The sequence below is a fragment of the Sus scrofa genome, chromosome 8 (genome assembly GCF_054392235.1).
Source record: "Sus scrofa isolate SSC_HxYL_T2T_F1_AM1 chromosome 8, Sscrofa_HxYL_maternal_Yorkshire_Landrace_v2.0, whole genome shotgun sequence".
Classification (NCBI taxonomy): domain Eukaryota; kingdom Metazoa; phylum Chordata; class Mammalia; order Artiodactyla; family Suidae; genus Sus; species Sus scrofa.
The window spans coordinates 116,575,620-116,597,644 of record NC_139390.1 but is presented as its reverse complement, the minus strand read 5'-3'; the positions used below and the strand labels follow the sequence as shown (position 1 = coordinate 116,597,644).

At 37.9% G+C, this 22,025-nt stretch overlaps 1 protein-coding gene across 33 annotated transcripts in view; it reads right to left on the bottom strand.

Annotated features, from left to right (window-relative positions):
• Window positions 1-22,025, bottom strand: part of ZGRF1 (zinc finger GRF-type containing 1) — a 77,916-nt gene that overhangs the window by 41,169 nt on the left and 14,722 nt on the right. For 19 of the 33 annotated variants that reach the window (XR_014813151.1, XR_014813149.1, XR_014813154.1 and 16 more), the window contains 4 exons: window positions 19,558-21,778; window positions 13,284-13,354; window positions 10,499-10,543; window positions 8,128-8,211 (listed from right to left, as the gene is read on the bottom strand). Coding sequence is in view for 24 of the 33 variants with exons in the window: in XM_084973159.1 (XP_084829285.1) it covers window positions 8,128-8,211; window positions 10,499-10,543; window positions 13,284-13,354; window positions 19,558-21,778 (2,421 nt within the window). In the remaining 9 variants the exon portion in view is untranslated. Of the gene's footprint in view, window positions 1-6,247; window positions 6,431-8,127; window positions 8,212-10,498; window positions 10,544-13,283; window positions 13,355-19,557; window positions 21,779-22,025 lie in introns of all 33 variants that reach the window. The other 14 variants (XR_014813152.1, XM_084973150.1, XM_084973156.1 and 11 more) reach the window with 3 other exon arrangements.

The following is a 22,025-nucleotide window of genomic DNA, read 5'->3' as shown; positions in this document are numbered from 1 at the left end:
ACAGGTTCAATCCCTGGCCCTGCTCAGTGGGTTAAGGATCCAGCACTGCTGTGAGCTGTGGTGTAGGTTGAGACATGGCTCAGGTCTGGTGTTGCTGTGGCTATGACATACGCAGGCAGCTGCAGCTCTGATTTGACCCCTAGCATGGGAACTTTCATGTGCCACAGGTGTGGCCCTAAAAGAACCCTTTAGTTTTAAAAGGGAACTTTTTAAATAAAAAAGGCAGTGAAGGGAGTTCCCGTCATGGAGCAGTGGAAACTAATCCGACTAGGAACCTTGAGGTCGCAAGTTTGATTCCTGGCCTCACTCAGTGGGTTAAGGATCCAGTGTTGGCCATAAGCTGTGGTGTAGGTCGTAGATACAGCTTGGATCTGGCATTGCTGTGGCTGTGGCCTAGGCCGGCAGCTGTAGCTCCAATTCAACCCCTAGCCTGGGAACTTCCATATGCTGCAGGTGCGGCCTTAAAAAGACAAAAGACAAAAAACAAAACAAAACAAAATAAAAAGACAAAAGACAAAAAAAAAAAAAAAAAAAAAAAAAAAAAGGCAGTGAAAAATCATTGAGTAGTGTTGATTGACTGCTTTCTTTCTTAGTGGTATATATTATAATGGTGCTTTTTATAATCAGTGATAGTATCTTAGAATTTGATGAAATACAAGATTTTTTAAGTTCAGAAACCACTGTGTGTGAGCAATCTGTCACACTTATTTCAAAAAGCTCTTATCTCTCTGTTGGTAAGCCTAGTCATTTTGACTTAGAATATTTTTATAAACTCAGGATATAAAACAAGACCATACTGATGTATGCAAAAATAATTAAAAATAAACAAATGGACATAAATTTCTTTGTCAGTATGGAATACCTCCCTAATTTATTTTCCTCTCAAAAAGCACAGGAAATGAGAAACAGAAACACCTCTCACTTTTGATAAAACTAAGAAATAATGGTAACCCTGAATTATAATATATGAAGAGGATAAGAACAGAGTACAGGCTTAGCAATAGGGAGGAAAGTCAAACCCAAGCACCTACTACAAGAAAGACCAATAAAAAGTTAATTTATAAACCCCAATAACCATGAAAACACATTGAAACTGGAGTCCACAGGGACTGCTGAAAAAGGATACAAAGGACTGAAAACAATAGAAGTTTAGAAAGAGAAAAACCAAAAGAATAGTGGGGAGAAATTATCAAAGAAATGATTTAAAAGAAAAATTTTTATAGGACTAATGAACTTGTACCTACGGGATAAAAAGACTGAGTAGCCAGTATAAGGTGTTAATAAACCTGAAGAAAGGCACACCACAGTGAAATTTCAGAACACCAGGAATAAAGAAAATATGTGAAAAACTTTTAGATAAAGAAAGTACTATTATATTTAAATTTAAAAAGAAAAAAGGCATATCATATCCGAATTCTATACCCAGCCAAACTTTCAATCAAGTATGGAAACAGAATAAAAAACTGTTCAAGGAGTTCCCACTATAGTGCAGTGGGTTTAGGATCCAGCATTGTCTCTGAGGCAGCACGGGTCAATTCCAGGCCCAGCATGGTGGATTAAGGATTTGGTGCTGTGGCAACTGTGGCATAGATCACAGTTGCAACTCAGATTTGATCCCTGGCCTGTATGCTGAGGGTATAGCCAAAAAAAGAAAAAGAAAAAAAACAAAACAAAAAAACCTGTCAACATGCAAAGCTCCCCAAATCTCCTTGCTCCCTTTCCTAAGAGGTACTCAAGATGTGTTCCAGAGAAACAAGAAAAAAGATAATGTGTTCAAGATACTGATAACCCAAGCTAGGAAAGAGGCAAAGGGCTTTTGCAAGATGGTGTAGATTATGGCAGACAGATGGAAGACCTGGGGGAAAAATGGAACTAATAAAAATTATATGATAAATTTGTGTGGATTCCTGTATTGAAGAGTATTTTATAAAATTTTGGAGGGTATGGAAAACTCTTTACCCTAATAGTCAAAGAGCACTAAGCAAATTTTTTTAAATGAGATAATAGTAAACTAAGAAAAAAACCTTGGAGTTTCTGTCGTGGTAGAGTGGAAACAATCCAGCTAGTATCCATGAGGATGGAGGTTCCATCCCTGGCCTTGCTCAGTGGGGGCGGGTGGGGTGGGTGGGTAGGATCCAGCATTGCCACGAGTTTTGGTATAGGTCACAGATGCGGCTCGGATCCTCTGTGGCTGTGGCTGTGGCTGTGGCATAGGCTGGCAGCTGTAGCTCCGATTTGACCCCTTGCCTGGGAACTTCCATATGCTGTGGGTGTGGCCTTAAAAAGCAAAAAAAAAAAAAAAAAAAAAAAAAAAAACCCTCAAAAATTCTGAAAGTCACTAGTTTCATCATGTTGCTACAAATGGCAAAACTAGTGACTCTTTTAGAATTTTTGAGGGTTTTTTTTTTACTTGCTTTTTAAGGCCACACCCACAGCATATGAGATGGACTGGGAGTTTGTGGTTAGGAGATGCAAACTATTGCATTTGGAGTGGATAAGCAATGAGATTCTGCTGTACAGCACAGGGAACTACATCTAATCACTTGTGATGGAAAATGGAGGATAATGTGGGAAAAAGAACATATATATATACATACATATATATATGTAAAACTGGGTGACTTTACTGTATAGCAGATATTGACTGAACATTGTAAATCAAGTATAATAAAAAATTTTAAAAGGAAAAAGACTTCTAAAAGAAAATATAACCACAGTTACATTAAACTATGAAACTATTAAACTATGAAAACGTTATACATTTATAATAACAAAAATGTTGAATATCTATCTAAAATTTATGATATAGTAATACTAGGAGTCTAGGACAATATAGGGGAGGAATTCAGAATTAACTTATTTTACTCTGATAATTAGCTCTTGCTAAAGATAGTGTAAAACCATGATAACAGCTAATAAAACTATCAAGATTTATTAATAAAAAGCATTAAATGAAGACTTAAGAATTCTGGACTCGAGAAACCATAAAAGAAAACATTGACCTATCTGATTACATAAATACTAAATATGTATTTCTGGAAAAAACCATAAAGAAAGTCAAAACTAATAAATTAGGGAAAATGACAAAGGGTTCATTTTCTTAACATAGAAAGAGTTCCTACAAATCGAACATATAAATAACATATGGAGAACCTCTATACCAAAACTGTAAAACATTACTGGGAGAAATTAAAGAAGAAATAGAGGGATATATCATTACAACATTGAAAACAGATCGATTTCTGCAAAATTGCAAAATCAGTTATTGTAAAAATGTCGATTCTTGGAGTTCCCATTGTGGCTCAGCAGTAATGAACCTGACTAGTATCTATGAAGACACAGGTTCAATCCCTGGCTTTGCTCAGTGGGTAAAGGATCTGGTGCTGGCGTCAGCTATGGTGTAGATCACAGACGTGGCTCAGATCTGGTGCTGCTATGGCTGTGGCATAGGCCGGCAGCTGCAGCTCCAATTCAACCCCTAACCTGGGAACCTCCATATGCTGCAGGTGCGCCCCTAAAAAACAAACAAGGAAGTTGATTTTCCCCAAGGTCTCTGTACACAATGAAATTACAAATTCCCAGCATGCTTATGTGTATGTATGGAAACTGTTAAGCTAATTCTGAAATATAAATGAAGACGCATAAAGCTAAGAACAAAGTGAGAAGATTTAAAACACTTAGCAGGTGGGATCCAGAGTTGTCACTGCTGTGGCTCGGGTTGCTATTGTGGCACTGGTTTGATCCCTGGCCGGGGAACTTCCACATGCCACAGGCAAGTCCAAAAAAACGGACAAAATAAACTCTAGAGCAAAGAATCAGAATAGAAACCAAGGAGTTCCCGTCGTGGAGCAGTGGTTAGCGAATCTGACTAGGAACCATGAGGTTGCGGGTTCGGTCCCTGCCCTTGCTCAGTGGGTTAACGATCCGGTGTTGCCGTGAGCTGTGGTGTAGGTTGCAGACGCAGCTCAGATCCTGCATTGCTGTGGCTCTGGCGTAGGCCGGGGGCTACAGCTCTGATTCAACCCCTAGCCTGGGAACCTCCACATGCCGCTGGAGCAGCCCAAGAAATGGCAAAAAGACAAAAAAGAAAAAGAAAAGAAAAAACAGAAAACTGAATTGTATTAAAAATTATAAACTTCTGGAGTTCCCGTTGTGGTGCAGTGGTTAACGAATCTGACTAGGAACCATGAGGTTGCGGGTTCAATCCCTGGCCTTGCTCAGTGGGTTGAGGATCCGGTGTTGCTGTGAGCTGTGGTGTAGGTTGCAGATGCGGCTCGGATCCCGCATTGCTGTGGCTCTGGTGTAGGCTGGTGGCTACGGCTACAATTAGACCCCTAGCCTGGGAACCTCCATATGCCGCAGGAGCGGCCCAAGAAATGGCAAAAAGACAAAAAATAAATAAATAAATAAAAATTATAAACGTCCATTAAGAGTAAAAGATGTCAGTCAGGGAAGATAAGCATAGCAACTAAAAACTGAGGAAGAAAGCTTAGCAAACACTTTATGAGGCAGGATATGGAGAAGGCTAATAATCATAGGAAAAGTTTCCAACCTCATTGTTAGAAGGAAAATGCAAATTAAAGCCAAACTGAAATACTACTACATACCTTACCAGAATAGCTAAAATTCAAAACAAAAAGCTATCAGCACCAAGTGCTGATGAAGATATAGAGCTATGGGGACTCTGGCACATTCCTGAGAGAAATGTAAACTATAACAACCATTTTGGAAAGCAGTTTGGCATCATCTACAAAAAGTAATGACACGAATATCTAGTGACTCAATTCCACTTCTAGGTAGTGCCATTAACAGAAGCATATCATATGGGTACACATTCATGACAGTACGTGAATGCTGACAGTATTACCTGTAATAACCCCCAAATGCAAACAATGCAAACAACTGAAGAATGTACGGCTGTGTATTCACACAATGGAATCCTACACCCACAATAAAAATGAATAAATTACAGAAACACGCAACAATATGAATTTCAAAATTGCAATGTTGAACAAAAGAAGCCAGACAAAAAAAATACACTGTGTATTACCCTATTTATATAAAGATTTAAAAGCAAAACTACTATTTGGTACAATCAGTCAAGATGGTGGTTTTCTTTGTGGAGAATGGAAGGCGTAGTAATTACAAGGGGCAGGAGAGGAGGGACTTCTGAGATGCTAGTAATGCTCTTATTTCTTAAGGGTGGAGCTTGCATAGGTGTGTCCACTTTGCGGTAATTATTGTACTGTGCACTTACAGTCTGTGCACTTATTTTGCATGTGTATTATGCTTTAATAAAAAAGGGGAAAATTTTTAAATCTCTTTAACAGATACTGCTGTTTTAAATTTTGGCCAATTTGAGGCACGCAGAAGCTCCTGGACCAGGTATTGAACCCCAGCCACAACAGTGACAATGCCAGATCCTTACCACAAAGCCACCAGGGAACTCCAACAGATACTATTTTAAATACATGCATATTATCTTCTCTCCATAACCTTATTCTATTTGGCAGCAATGAGAGGTATTTGGCATCATACTTACAGGGGAGGGGGTGGATATTAGATGGAAAAAAAATCTACTAGCTGTTAAATATATTTTCTTTTTTTTTCGCTATAGTTGATTTACAATGTAGTGCCAATTTCTGTTGTATAGGATGATAACCCAGTCTCATACACACACACACACACACACACACACACACACACACACACACACACATTCTTTTTCTCATATCATCCCCCATCAGATTCTATCCCAAGAGACTGGACACAGTTCCCTGTGCCATACAGTAGGACCCCACTGTGGTGCAATGGGATCAGCAGTGTCTCTGCAGTGCCACAACACAGATTCGGTCCCCAGCTGGGCACAGTGGGTTAAAGGATCCAGTGTTGCTGTGGCTGAGGACTAGGTCAAAACTGTGGTTTGGATCTGATCCCTGGACCAGGAACTCCATATACTGTGGGGTGTCCAAAAAAGAACTAAATATATTTTCTATACATTATCTGCCTATCTGGTCTTGTCATGAATTCCTAGTATTCCCTGAAGTGAAAGTAATCCTTTAAATTCCTGATCCTAAAAATCTTTCAAATTTTTCTGTCTTAGTTTGGTTTGAGATATTATACTTACCAATTTACTGAACTTTTAAATTTACAACTGTACAATGATTTAAATATACTCTCTTTACAAAACTTAGTATTGACATAAAGAAAATGATTTGGCAAGATGAAACTTTAAAAATATTTTTACCTGCAAGAAGTCAATCTGCATACAAGTGCTAGGCAACTTAGGTGTCAAAAAACAAGTATTTGTCATGCAGTTTTCATACACGCTATCTGGAAATTGACTGCATTCAAACTGGGAGCTGTGTCCTCTGACCATCACAGCACTAGCAGCTGATCCTTTCACTTGGTGCCCTTGAAACTCAACAGGCTACAGTAAATTATTAAAAATGAGCATTGCATAAGTATATGTATTACAATGCATATAGACAAAGAACGTAATGCATCATTCAGCTATTAAATATTTATTTAAGGTAAGTAATTACTAAGAGGCTAATACTGAAAATCAGGAAATATTCCTATTATCCTAAAACATGTTAAAGGTAGGCTAATTAAAAGTGCAATGATTTAACTGCATTAAAATTCAACATTAATAAGTAGGATTTTATTTTATTACAATCATAAGGAGTTTGGTAATAATGGGCTGATTTAGCCAGAAAGACACAGGTGCTCCTTCTCTATGCTTCCACTACACATTATACAGCTCTCCATGACAGACGTCACATTTTACTCCAGTGAAGCTTCTTCTTATCTGTATACTAATTGTACTACAAGCTCCTTGAGGGCAGCTTCTTATTTGTATACTAACTATACTGCAAGCTCCTTCTCAGGGTGTCACCTGCATTTAACACCTTGCAATCAATAAACATGACATATATGTTTTATATACATATATAGATATGATGTATATGTATACATGTTATATATATAGGATATATATGCAATATAGGAGGCAATCAATAAACATGATAATAGGAAGGGAAGAAAGATGGAATAGAGGAAGCTGTTTCCTTTCTTTAAGGGTTTTGTAAACTATCATGCCATTAGCCAGAGGGAAGCTGGGCTCTCAGCCTCCCACAGGATCTGATCCTGTAGCTCTGAGAACAAAGGTCTAAGAGTACCCAGACAGACCTCTACCTCAGGGGGTTCCCACATCCCTTCAGAGGCTTGGTCTGCTTTCAGACTTCAAATGGCTTTCTCTGCTGCCCCCTAGAGGGTTCCAGGATTTTTACTACACAGGGTGACAAAGTCTACCCAGAATGAGGAAAAATAGAGTGCTGCAGAGCCAAAGGAATGAATGTACACAAAGGATGAATTTATCTTTAACTGACAATTTAACAAAATGAAAATAATATATAATCTTAATATTCTCTTATTTTAAAATGAAGATTCTCAATCACACATTTGAAAGGAAAATCAAATCTAAAATGCCTCTTAAACAGGGCTTCTACTGAAAACATTGTTCTGAATTTGAAAACATACACATATCAATTAAAAAGTCTAAACTTTCAAAGAGTGTACATTTCTGCTTTGTTTCATGGGGGAATACAAATTCTCTACAAGCAGATGCCTCACTTTCTTTGCTGCTACGCAGATCTTTTCCAGAGGTCTATTGGGTTTTAGGAATAGAATCACTATTTCCAAAACCCAACCATCTATGTGCTGTTCCTCTTTCCATATTTGCTATAGAGTGGATAGCACTACTGAGAGCCTGTTATACATACTTCTACACATTCAGTCTGAAGTAAAATTGATGGAATAAAATTAATGAATTAAAAGCTATAAAGATCTTCATTTCTCCACAGAACACTCATTAACTGTACTTTGCATATCTTTGTGTCCAATCTCTCAGGTATCCTACATATACATAAGGCATGATGTTCATTAGTAACAGAGACAGGCCTCAAAACTAAAAAAAGAGGTCGAAGTCATTAGTTTCTCTTATTCTTAAAACCCATGTTCATTCACTATGCTCACTAAACTTCTGCCTACGAAGACTAAGACAGTTGTGTGAAAAACAGCAGGTAAATACAGTGGGTTAGAAAATCAATTCTGCGCAAATTTTACCTTAGGGTCACAGGTTTTTCTCTCCATTTGTTTAGGAATGAGAGCTCGGGAGTCAGTCTCTTCTTCACTGCCCAAGGGAAAAAACTAGGATAAAACAGCAATAAGGTGTTAGCTAAAATCATTTTGCAGGTGGTTATGAGTATGATGGGAAAATACTCCCCAAACTTAAAATTTGCCCTTTGAAAATACACTTGTGGACCTGCTGTATAGCACAGAGAACTCTACCCAATATTCTGTGATAATCTATGTGGGAAAAGGATCTGAAAGAGAAAAAAAATACCAATGATAGCTAGCATTACGATTCATAATAATAATTGATAAGAGCACCTATAAAGATCTGGTGATCTGGTGTTGCCCTGAGCTGTGGTGTAGGTTGCAGACTCGGCTCGGATCCCGCATTGCTGTGGCTCTGGCGTAGGCAGGTGGCTACGGCTCCGATTGGACCCCTAGCCTGGGAACCTCCATGTTCCACGGGAGCGGCCCTAGCAAAGGCAAAAAAAGACAAAAAAAAAAAAACAAAAAAAAGATCATCTATAAAAATAGAAACTATGTGTATAGTCTTTATAGCTTACCAAATAGTTCCCAAACTCATTATTCACTACTAATTTAACTATTAAAGTAATATTACATAGTTAAAAAAAGAATACTTGACTTCTCCATTTTGCTTCTCTCTATAGATACATACGAGTTACCCCTGGCAAAAGAGTGCTATGGTAGAGAAAGTTTTATAATAATTAATTTTAAAACTCAGCATTAGAAAATTCAAATTCTAAACTATTAATTGAATTCTTTTAACACTAGAAAAAAAGGTTGGATATGTTATAACTAATATTTATGTTAATACAGATTTTTAATTCAAAAATTAGTGTGAAATTAAAGAAGGAAAAATTATGAAAAGTGTACTAGTTTATCTGAAAAATGAACCACTGGCCAAAAACAAACAAAAAAAGAATGAGGGAATTCCCTTGTTGTGCAGCTAATTAAGGAATCTGGCATTGTCAGTGCAGTATTTCAGTGGCTCAGGTCACAGCCACAGCAAAGGTGCCATCCCTGGCCCAGGTAATTTCACATGCCATAAATGCAGCTTAAAAAAAAAAAAAAAAGACAGAATGAATCATCTTTTAGCAGCCATAAAATACAAGATATAAACAACAGCAACTACTCATTTTTAGTTCAAGTAACTATATAAAATAGCCCTAACTTCTAATATAAACTACTGCATTAGAAAATGAACTCAACTGCATTAAGCAGTTTTTTGGGAGGAGCCTTGCCAGGGCATGTGGAGGTTCTCAAACCAGGGAACAAAACAGAGCCACAGCAGCGACCTAAGTTGTGGCAGTGACAACACCAGATCCTTAACCCACTGAGCCACAAGGAAACGCCTAGAAATAGTTTATATTTAATAAATATGGAGGGGAAAAAAACTGACCTCAAGGAGTTCCCATTGTGGCTCAGTGGTTAACGAATCCGACTAGGAACCATGAGGTTGTGGGTTTGATTCCTGGCCTTGCTCAGTGGGTTAAGGATCTGAAGTTGCCATGAGCTATGGTGTAGATTGCAGACACAGCTCGGATCTGGCATTGCTGTGGCTCTAGTGTAGGCTGGCAGCTACAGCTCTGATTAGACCCCTGGCCTGGGAACCTCCATATGCTGCGGGAGTGGCCCTAGAAAGGGCAAAAAGACAAAAAACAAACAAACAAACAAACTGACCTCAATAGAAGAGGTAAACTATTTCTTCAAATACTGGTCACTTTCCTTTTATAACACCTATATATAAGCACAACTGCCAACCAAGTAGCTCTTAAAAACATTTACTCATATTTTAGAACTAGCATTTTTTAATACAGTGAGTTAAAAATATTAATTAGTATAGTATCTTCTAGCTCATTTGCTATGTGTAGCTAATTACATTTACAGAAATAAAGTGAAAGTGGCAATAAGTATATCCAACTTATTTGATCCAGTATCAAAGACCACCCTAAATTTAAGTTCTGAAAATATACATGAACAGTTTGTTTCAGGAGCTGTAACAAAAAAGTTACTACAAAATACAAATGTACTTCTATATTAATGCTAAAAAGACATTTACTTTTGCAAATGATTGTAAGACATTCCTCATTAGTGTGAATTATAAAATATTTTGCTTTAAAAATATATGACATTTATTTTGGAAGTTCCCTGGTGGCTTAGCAGGTTAAGGATCCAGCATCATCCCTGCCATGGCCTGGTCAGAGCTGTGGCACAACTTTGATCCCTGGCCTGAGAATTTCTGCATGCCTCAGGCAAGGCCAAAAAGAAAAAAAAAATATATGCCATATCTACATATATATCTACAATTCCTGGCTACTTTATATTTTAAAAGTTAACTCACCTTGGTGAGGGATTCACTTGGTTTAACTTCATTTTCTTTTATCATCTTAAGAAGAGAACATTAATATAAGCCAAAGGTAACAGAAAATAAATTTCTTTTAGACATAAGAAATATAAGAATACCATTACTAATATTTAAAGAAATAAAAACTAAGTGTTAATTAAACACTATTTTTACCTAGGAAGAATTTTCAAAGATCTTAGTACTTGTAAATGTGAAGTAAATATTCATATTGTAAAATAATAAGATATGTCAATTGTACTTATATCAAGAAATCTAGGAAAGCTGTTCTTGACCTTTCAAGTCATCAGTTCCACTTCTGGAAATCAAATCTAAGAAAATAACTAAAAATGTAAACAATTTACATGCAAAAACATCTATTAAAGTTTTATTTCTAACAGAAAAATGCTAGAAATAATCTAAAGATCCAAAATAAGGAACTGATTGTCCAAAGCATTGGATATACGATGGACTAAGTAACTTCTAAAAGGTATTTTTGGAGCTCCCATCGTGGCTCAGTGGAAACAAATCTGACTAGTATCCATGAGGACATAGGTTAGATCCCTGGCCTCACTCAGTGGGTTAAGGATCAATCTGACGTTGCTGTGACTGTGGTGTAGGCCAGCGGCTATAGCTCCAATTCAACCCCTATCCTGGGAATCTCCATATGCTGCAGGTGAAGCCCTAAAAAGACAGGAAAAAAAAAAAAAAGAAGAAATAAAAGGTATATTTAAGAGTTTAAATGTAAGAAAATGCAATATGATACTAAGAAGAAAGGATTTAAAACTATTTGTACCTATCAACCTAACCATATCTTGAAAAATAGGTCCCCCAAAGGCTGGAAATGTTAATAAATATTTCCAAGTGTTATGGTAGGTTTTGTTTTTTTCTTTACTTTTTTCTGTATTTAAAATAGGAGGAGAATCTTGGTATTTTTTTTTTTTTTAGAAAAGTTCCTGTAACATGGAAAATAGAATATGATACAAACCGGGGGTAAATGAAACAATAAAAGAACTGTCCCTCCAAAAATGCTAAAAGTATCTCCACTGAGACATATTAATCTGGATAACTTATTCTAGAATTTTAATTCATCCTAATTAGCACTATTTTTTAAGTACTATTATTTTTTATATTATTTCCATGTTTCCCAAACTGGTATAACAAAATAATTTGGGGTGCTACAGTGAACTCAACAGGGACTCCACAGATGTTTTAAATGTGAAGCAGGAGTTCCCGTCATGGCGCAGTGGTTAACGAATCCGACTAGGAACCATGAGGTTGCGGGTTCGGTCCCTGGCCTTGCTCAGTGGGTTAAGGAGCCGGCGTTGCCGTGAGCTGTGGTGTAGGTTGCAGACCCGGCTCAGATCCTGCATTGCTGTGGCTCTGGCGTAGGCTAGTGGCTACAGTTCCGATTCGACCCCTAGCCTGGGAACCTCCATATGCCTCGGGAGCGGCCCAAGAAATAGCAAAAAGACCAAAAAAAAAAAAAAAAAAAAAGTGAGGCAGTAGTTCCCTGGTAGTATAGTGGTTAAGATTTGGCACTGTCACCACCATGGCCCAGGTTCAATCCCTGGTCTGGGAACTGAGATCCCCTATCAAGCAGTTGCATGCTGCAGTTTAAAAAAGAAAAAGGGAAGTGTATACACTGTCATTAGACATCTATCATAAACTGAACAAACTACTAACTCAAAGTAGTATTGTTTCAACATCAGATCTCATGTCATTTCTTTTAGTGACATATCTATGAAGCTGGGTTTTAGGAAACTGCTATGATACAAACCAATGACCATGCAAATCAAGGTGGACCAAGAAACCTTATCTATTCCAAGGTCTGAGAAGTTGGACAGTGTCCACCAAGGATGCACATTCCATTAGTAACTGTGTTTATTTAAAAATAAAATGCTGGAGTTCCCGTCGTGGCGCAGTGGTTAACGAATCCGACTAGGAACCATGAGGTTGCGGGTTTGATCCCTGCCCTTGCTCAGTGGGTTAACAATCTGGTGTTGCTGTGAGCTGTGGTGTAGGTCGCAACCTCGGCTCGGATCCCGCAATGCTGTGGCTCTGGCGTAGGCTGGCAGCTACAGCTTCGATTAGAGCCCTAGCCTGGGAACCTCCATATGCCATGAGAGCGGCCCAAGAAATGGCAAAAAGACGAAAAAAAAATAAAAATAAAATGCTAGGAGTTCTCGTTGTGGCTCAGTGGCAACGAAGCCAACTAGTATCCATGAAGACACGGGTTCCATCCCTGGGCCTGCCCAGGTTAAGAATCCAGCACTGTCATGAGCTGTGGCACAGGTTGCAGACACAGGTTGGATCTGGTGTTGCTGTTGCTATGACTGTGATGTAGGCTGGCAGCTATAGTTCCAATTTGATTCCTAGCCTGGGAACTTCCATATGCCGTAGGCAAAACCTTAAAAAAACAAATAATACAAAATTGAATGTTTATGGTAATCACTTCACAATATATGCATATATCAAATCGTTATGTTGTACATCTTTAATACAACGTTATACTGTCAATTATATCTCAATAAAACTGAAAGAAAAAACCCACAAAAAACAAAATGCTTACCAATGATACTTAAATTTCTAATACTACTAACTAAATAAATGAAACTGTTAGGTCATTCCTTTTGGCTCATCAATGTGATTAAAAAAAGGCTGAGATACAGGGGAGGTCTTGAACAAAGATAGTTTCAGACCCTCTGTATTTCTTTATCATTATAAATTACAGAACATTCTATACCAGGATAAAGAAATATAGTGATAGAAAAAAAATATATACCTGTTGAGGATCCTGGTTCGGATGAGACTTTGGTATAGCTTGTGAAACTATTGTAGTCAATGGTTTCCTAGCTATAATGAACAAAACCCAAAATCTTATTCATCATACATATACTAGTGCTCTAAAGTTTTTAAAAACTTATTTCTAAAAGTAGATAAGACAATGAATATAATTTAATTATTTTCTAAGTGCAGTATGCCAGGCAGTAGGAAAACGACAGCAAACAAAACAGGTTCCCTTGCAAAGGGAGGGGGACACAGCAGAGAGATAAATTCAGACTGAAACAAAAGGGTTTCACAACATAGGATGATATGATAGTTATTTTAGTACGATGATCCACAGAGATCTCGTGGGACCTAACATTTATGCTGAGACCTGACAAGAAAAAACCAGCTACGCAGTGGTAAAGGTGGTCAGGTGAAAGGCAGAACAAGTGTAAAGATCCTGAAAAGCTGGTGAGCCTGCATAACGGAAAGGAGGACAGGGTAGCTAGGCCAAACCAATTTACCAGGTGTCTGTTTAAAATGGGACTTTTTTCTTAAAAGAAAATAATATGTTTCTTCAGAGTTCCCTAGTGGTCTAGAGGTTAAGGATTCAGTGTTGTCACTGCTGTGGCTTGGGTTTGATTTCTGGCCCAAGAACTTCCATATGCTGTGGATACAGCCAAAAAAGAAGAAAAAAAAAAACAAAAAACAAAAAACCTAAAAATAAATAAATAAAAATTTTAAAATCTCAGCATCTTCTAAAGTCACGAATGAGACTATAATTTTTTTTCAGCCATGCCCATGGCATGCAAAAGTTCTTGGGCCAGGGATCAAACCTGAGCCACAGCAGCTACCCAAGCCACAGCAGTGACAACACTGGATCCTTAACCCACTAGGCCACCATGGAATTCCATATAAGATTATAATTTTAAAGTGATTACTGTTTAAAAAAAAATAGCTATATCTGGAGTTCCCGTCGTGGCGCAGTGGTTAACGAATCCGACTAGGAACAATGAGGTTGCGGGTTCAGTCCCTGCCCCTGCTCAGTGGGTTAACGATCCGGCGTTGCCGTGAGCTGTGGTGTAGGTTGCAGACGCGGCTCGGATCCCGAGTTGCTGTGGCTCTGGCGTAGGCCGGTGGCTACAGCTCCGATTCAACCCCTAGTCTGGGAACCTCCATATGCCGAGGGAGCGGCCCAAGAAACAGCAGCAACAACAACAACAACAACAAAAAAAAAAAAGACAAAAAAAAAAAAATAGCTATATCTGGTGTAAACTTCATTTTTTGCAAACTTTTGTTTCAATATTTTACTGTAAAAATTCAGAATCTACTAAATGAAACAAAAGTAACTAGACTTTGGAACTTGAGGTTATTTATAAAAAGAGTTTTAAAAAGGCACTGGATGGAGTTCCTTTTATGGCTCAGCGGGTTAAGAACCTGAATGATATCCATGAGGATACAGGTTGGATCCCTGGCCTTGCTTAGTGGGTTAAGGATCCAGCGTTGCCACAAGCTGTAGTGTAGGTCACAGATGTGGCTTGGATTCCACGTTGCTGCGGCTTCGGTGTAGGCCAGCATCTCAGTGGGTTAAGGATCTGACGTTGCTGGGAGCTGTGAAGCAGGTTGCAGATGCAGTTCGGACCTGGTATTGCTGTGGCTCTGGCATAGGCTGGCACCTGTAGCTTCAATTAGACCCCTAGCCTGGGAACCTCCATTTGCCGCAGGTGCGGCCCTAAAAAGCAAAAAAAAAAAAAAAAAAAAAAAAAAAAAAAAATTCTAAATTAACATTTCTAAAATATATCAAGTCATCTCACAAAAAAATTAACATACCAAAGAAAATAACCTTCACACATCCTAAAGCGGTGGTAAAACTGATTTTTCTCTAATTCTGTATTTAACAATGTTGTCATTCATTTGCACTCCAATTAAAAAAACTCCATTTTCTCAGATTCTCTCAAGAAAACCAATTTAATCATTTTAAAATATTTATATCAGAAAATAAGTCACTCTTTATTATTCAGAGACTCTGCCTACTTGTTTATTTGTAACCCCCAAAACTATACCCTGGTTTTTGAGGTCATTTGCAGACATGCAGAAGCTACAAAAAACGAGTTGCCTGACCTACACATTCCCAACTGAGGTAGGACAAGACAACGTTCCGCCTTTCATGCTACAAACAAGTGTCCTTTTTGTGGTCTATTTAATACATTTTTCACATGTGGGGGCTTTTTGTTGGTGACTTTGCTATTTTAAAATGTTCTCTAAGAACAGTACTGCCTAGTGTTCCTAAGTACAAGAAGGCTATGATGTTTCTCATGTAGAAAAAAATTTTAAGTTTCATTCAGGCATGAACTACAGGGCTGTTGGTCATGAGTTCAAAGTTAATCAATCAACTATACTAAATGGAAACACATAAAATAAGGTTTTGTACAGATCAGCTCATGAAAACGTTCTGACTAGAGGTCTGAAGAAACCTAACCCTACATTTCTCCTAGAAGCAACTGCTTATTTTCAACTAATTCACTGCTTAGTTACTTTATAGAACTACCAAAAATAGACTCAACAGTAACCTCTTTTCTAACGTGAGAAAAAAAGAATAAATTTCCCAAAACTAAATTCTATAATTCCTCTATCTTCACATTAGGAATTTATATCCTACGCGTTGCTGTGGCTCTGGCGTAGGCCGGTGGCTACAGCTCCGATTCAAGCCCTCGCCTGGGAACCTCCATATGCCGGGGGAGCGGCCCAAGAAATAGCAACAACAACAACAAAAAGACAAAAGACAGGAATTTATATCCTTATATGATATTATATAACTATATCTACCCACATTTATTTTTCAAAAGTTTTTTATTTTTAATTTTTTAGAAAATAAATTATAACAATTGTGATCAATTTAACTACTTTTAAAAGAAATATTTTACTAGGTATAATAATTTATTCCTATTTTTCTCAGGGATTCCTTGAGATATTAAAATAGAGTTCAATTTTAACTTTTGGGTATCATAAAATACATTTTTCATTTATATTTAAGAGTACATATTTATGTTCTACAATACTGTTTTTCTTAAGAAAATGCTATTGGCAACATACCATAAGCCAAGTCAAAAGACCAATCAATGACATATTGAAAAGATATTTGCAACATATGTCATAAACGGCTGATATCTCATATGTAAAGAACTCTTACCATCAAAGTGAAGAAAAGGACCAACAATGATTAAAAAACGAGACAAAGAGTAGAGCAGATACTTCATGAAAAAAGACACACAAATGATGCTTAAACACAGGAAAAGCTCGATTTCACTTGCAGTAACAGAAATACAAATTTAAAATATACTCTCAGGGAGTTCCCGCTGTGGCTTGGCAGGTTAAGAACCTGACTAGTATCCACAAGGATGTGGGTTTGATCTCTGGCCTTGCTCAGTGGGTTAACGGTCTGGGATTGCTGCAAGCTGTGGTGTAGGTTGCAGATGCAGCTGGGATCTGGCATTGCCATGGTGTAGGCCAGCAGCTGTGGCTCTGATGTGACCCGTACCCTGGGAAATTCCGTGTCATGGGCACAGCCCTAAAAAGCAAAAAATAAATAGAATAAATAAGATAAAATATACTCTCATCTATTAGGTTGGTAAAAATTCAGAATTTGGCAATGCTATGGACAAACACGCATTCCCATAAGTTATTGGAGGGAAAAACAGTATGATTCCTTTGGGGGAATTTTGAAGTATGTAATAGAGATATATATTTACCCAATAACCCTACTGTTAGGAATCTGCCCTGAAGACACACTTCCAACAACATGCAAAAATTCTGTCCATACGGTTATACAGATACAGACATACACAGTAACTTATTGTTACATTATTTGTAATAGCAAGATATTGGAGACTAGTTGCATAAATGACAATTCATTCACACAGTAAAATATTACATAGATGCAAACAAATAAAATGAGGATGAGTTTTATGAAGTGATATGAATCAATTTCTAGGATATATTATTAAGTGAAAAGAAGCAAGGCGGAGTTCCCCTCGTGGCGCAGTGGTTAACGAATCCGACTAGGAACCATGAGGTCTCGGGTTCAGTCCCTGCCCTTGCTCAGTGGGTTAACGATCCGGCGTTGCCGTGAGCTGTGGTGTAGGTTGCAGACGCGGCTCGGATCCCGAGTTGCTGTGGCTCTGGCGTAGGCCGGTGGCTACAGCTCCGATTCAACCCCTAGCCTGGGAACCTCCATATGCCGCAGAAGCGGCCCAAGAGATAGCAACAACAACAACAAAAGACAAAAAGACAAAAAAAAAAAAAAAAAAAAAAGAAGCAAGGCGCTAAAGAAATTATAGAGTGTGGTACCTTATATTAAATAAGGGGAAACAAGACTTTATACATGGAGCTGTTTATTTTTGAAAAAAAAAATAAAAATAAAACCACCCAAAACAAACAACAACAAAAAAACCAGTTCTCTTGTGGTGCAGTAGGTTAAGGATCTGACATCGTCACTGCAGCAGCTCAGGTTGCTGCTATGGTGCAGTTTCAATCCCTGGCCCAGAACTTCCATATGCGGGGGCGCAGCCAAAAATACAAAACAAAAAACCAACCAACCACAGGTATGATAAAATGGTTACCTACAGCAGGTGGGCAAGAATAGGATGGAAGGCATAAGAAAAGAATCTGAGTATATGTTTTTATATAATTTTGATTTTTGAGGGGTAATATTTTATATAGTCAGAAATAAAAATAAATCAACAAGGATGGCAAAAAGCCCTCATACAGAATATAATGGGAGTCTCCGTTGTGGCTCAGCAGAAACGAATCTGACTGGTATCCATGAGGACACAAGTTCAAACCCTGGCCTCACTCAGTGGGTTAAGGATCTGGTGTTGCTGTGAGCTGTGGTGTAGGTCGCAGACGCAGCTCAGATCTGTCATTGTTGTGGCTGTGATGTAGGCCAGTGGCTACAGTTCTGATTCAACCCCTAGCCTGGGAACCTCCATATGCTGTAGGTGTGGCCCTAATGTAATGAACTTAACTAAATTTAAATCAAATGATAACAATAATAATGCTAAAGAAATAAAAGTACCCAATAATTTTGGAACATAATATGCCAACTCTACACTCAGGATGTACTCTAAAAACAAGCAAACAAAAACCAATCAAAAAAACAAAAACAAAGCACACAAAAAAACTTCAAGACAAAGAAAAACTCCAAGGAATTTCTAAGCTTTAAATCTGTAAATATTTTGCTGTTTTCTTTTTAGGGTTCTGTGGCATATGGAAGTTCCCAGGCTAGCGGCTGAATTGGAGTCACAGCCGCCAGCCTAGGCTACAGCCACAGCAACACCAGATCCAAGCCACCTCTGCAACCTAGACCTAGGCCAAAGCTTGTGGCAATGCCAGATCCTTAACCCACTGAGGGAGGCCAGGGATCAAACCCATATCCTCATGGATATTAGCCGGGTTCTTAACTCGCTGAGCCACAAAAGGAACTCCTGAAAATTTTTTTTGCCAGTAGTGATATCAGTTTAACCATTCAGTATGCACTGTAGAACTGAGAAGTAAATACCCTGATGCTGCTTGGCACCAGGGCCCTCTCCAATGTAAGAAAAGAGAAATACAATTATATAATAAAGGAAAGAAAGGAAGAAATCTGGTTTAGAACTGGAATTAAGAGATCTCAATATGAACTCAAAAATATTTTTTCTAAAAAAGTATCTTCTAGGAGTTCCCCTTGAGGCTCGGCCAGTGGTAACAAACCTGACTGGTATGCATGAGGACACGGGTTCGATCCTTGCACCCATTCAGTGGGTTAAGCTGCCCTGAGCTGTGGTGTAAGTCACAGCTCAGATCCTGCCTTGCTGTAGCTGTGGTGTAGGCCAGCCAGCAACAGCTGCAACTCCAAACCGACCCCTAGCCTAGAAACTTTCATATGCCGCGGGTACAGCCCTAAAAAGACAAAATAAAGGATCTCCTAGCACTTGACCAAAAATACATAACAACAGGAATGGATTATAAAACACACACATACACATATTTGGTTATATGTGCCTACATATGCTTATATACATACATATTTTTGGAAGGAAAGAAATGGCTACTTCTGAGGAATAGACTGAAGGACTGTGGTAGGAATGAAATTTGTTTTTCACTATATTATCTTCTATTAGAATTGATTTTGCCAAGCATACATATTACCTATTTAAATACTATGTAATTCTTTAATGTAGCCTCCAGAGCAAACATCTTCTCATCCTTTGAACTATAAAGAGAACAATCCAATATAGTCAAGCCATTCTAACCTTCAGGACTGCTTTCTGGATCATACGTCTGCAGAGTTCCTTGTTGCTTAAAGGAGGTATGTTTCTTTTTCAATATTTCCAAGCCTTCTAAAGCAGTACTGTGTTCAGACAATGATTTTAATAGGGAAATGCTATTTTCTAATCCAGAAAGTTCTGAAGAATTTTTAGGAGTATTCCAGTACTGTTTGCTCTCTCTGGCAGTTTCTATGTCAGTATTGTCATGAGGTAAACTTCTAGTCCTTCCCAAATCTTCAGATTCCAGAATATGTGATTCTGTGTCTTTAGATATAGGATATTTTACTCCCAGAGGGTAAAACGAAGAATTGGAAACTTGGGTATGTGATTTATCAAGTGCAAGAAATTCTTCAGAGTGATTCTGACTGGCATTTAATAGTTGGGTGCCGTTGCCACTGCTAGAAGTTAATGGTAAAACCTGTTCAGTATTTTTGTGTAAGTCAGTTCCCATAATAAAAGGCTGAGGCTGAGCCTGTTGTGACCATGGATTGTTTTCAGGATCCTGATTAGTGGCTGTGTTTAAAGAGTGAGGGATATGTAAATTTGTGTTTATACTTTCATTTGGGAGAGAAGCAAAATCATAGTTAACTGTGACTTCCTGAGTAGATTTATTAGTGCCTTCATTACTACCTACATTTGCATCTTCAGTCCACTCTAAAGATGAGTCAAGATTGTTTGAGGTGTCACCGTACTCCTCCTCTATTTCTTTTCTAGTGTTTCCAGCTTTCCAAGGTCCTGTGTCAAAACCTACAGAAGTTTTATCACAAAATTGTGATAGCAGAGTCTCTTTCATGGAAAATGTCTCTGCAAGTCTGTCCCCACTAGACGTTAAGAGAGGCAAATGGTCACTGCCAACTTCTGCACAGTTTATATTCTCACAGCTTGAATTGTCTTTAACTAAAGTTTCCTTCACCCAACCCTCTGAATCGTGGGAAATTCTGCTGCTTTCCTGTGATTCCTCCTCAGAGTCACTGGTTTCAAAATTGTTCAGATTAAAAGTAATCTCCACAAGTGGTTCATGAATACTGTTCAGATTTTCATTATCAGCATTACTTTTAGAAAACATGTCAGCAATGCCATTAGAGACCCTAAAATCGTTACTTAGTGAAGATTCAATCTGCAGATGTTTATACTCCTTAGCTGGGGTTCCATACATGGTTATCTCCTGAGCTTTTTCTGTAATGAGAATTGATCCTTTTATGCCCATCTGGTCATTTTGATTAAAAAGTCTTTTATTATTTTCTTGAATGTCATTTTCTGATAATAAGCTGTCATTTTCTGATAATAAGCTGTCGTTTTCTACGTTGTCACAAGTAACTGGTAAGGCACTGCTTTCACAGAATGAAGGAAATTCTAATTTTACTTTTTGATTCCAGGATTGATCATTATCAACTACTGGCTTGTCTTCATTATACTTTTTTCCCTCTTCAGTACATGTTTCTAAAAACCGCATGCTTTTTTGCACCAAAGCGTCTTTCAAATTTAAATTTATATTACCTCCCTCGGCCTCAGGATTTTTTCCTGTATTATTTCCATCTACTGTAGAAGAATGTGTAGGTGAACTCTGTGAGGATAAATACATGGCCCACCGGCTTTTATTTCTCATGGTATTTTTTGATTGATGTTGGCAGTATAAACTTTCTGTGCTCTTCACCTGAGTGTGTTCTTCCTGTTCAATTAAGCACTCAAGTTTAGCAGGAATTTTTAAACTTCCTTGTGGTTGTATCAGAGGGAAATGTCCTGTAATCTCAGAATTTGGTTCTTTAGATGTACCAGTGGATTTGGATTTCAGAAGAGCCAATATCTGGGCTTTACTTCTAATGTTCTGTGAAACTCCTGAATTGTGAGATACCAAACAATCTCTTTTCATAAGCTCATCGGTCAGTAAAGAACCTGAATGCTTATTTACAGAATTGACAGTAGAGCAAAAATAATTTTCTTCACATAGCATTTCTGGGTTAATCTTGAAGGATGGAGTAGAGACAACCGAAGAAAAAGCTATGCCATTTCTCTCTCTGTCCTGGTTGTCAGGGTCTGTTGGCATATAATTTATATCTTTTTTGCCAACAGTAGGAAACAAAGGAGGTGTGCTGTAGACTGGAGAAAGAAAAACAGGACCAGCTTCCTTAGCCTCAAGTGAAGCAGCTGATTCACTATTTTCTGTAATAGCCATTTTCTTTGGCACTTGCCGTGGTCCTTGAAAACCCTAAAATATTAAACAATTATTAGCTACTCTATAATCTATAAAGATGTGAAATGAACTGTCTGAAAAAAGAAAAGGAATATGTATGTTTTCCAAAGTAAAATAGTAATAAAGATGCAAAGTTTGCTAACTTAAAATGCAAATTCTCAAAAAAAAAAAAAAGTAAAAACGCAAATTCTCATTTCTTTTTAAGATTAGGGTTTATGGAGTTCCCGTCGTGGCACAGTGGTTAACAAATCCGACTAGGAAC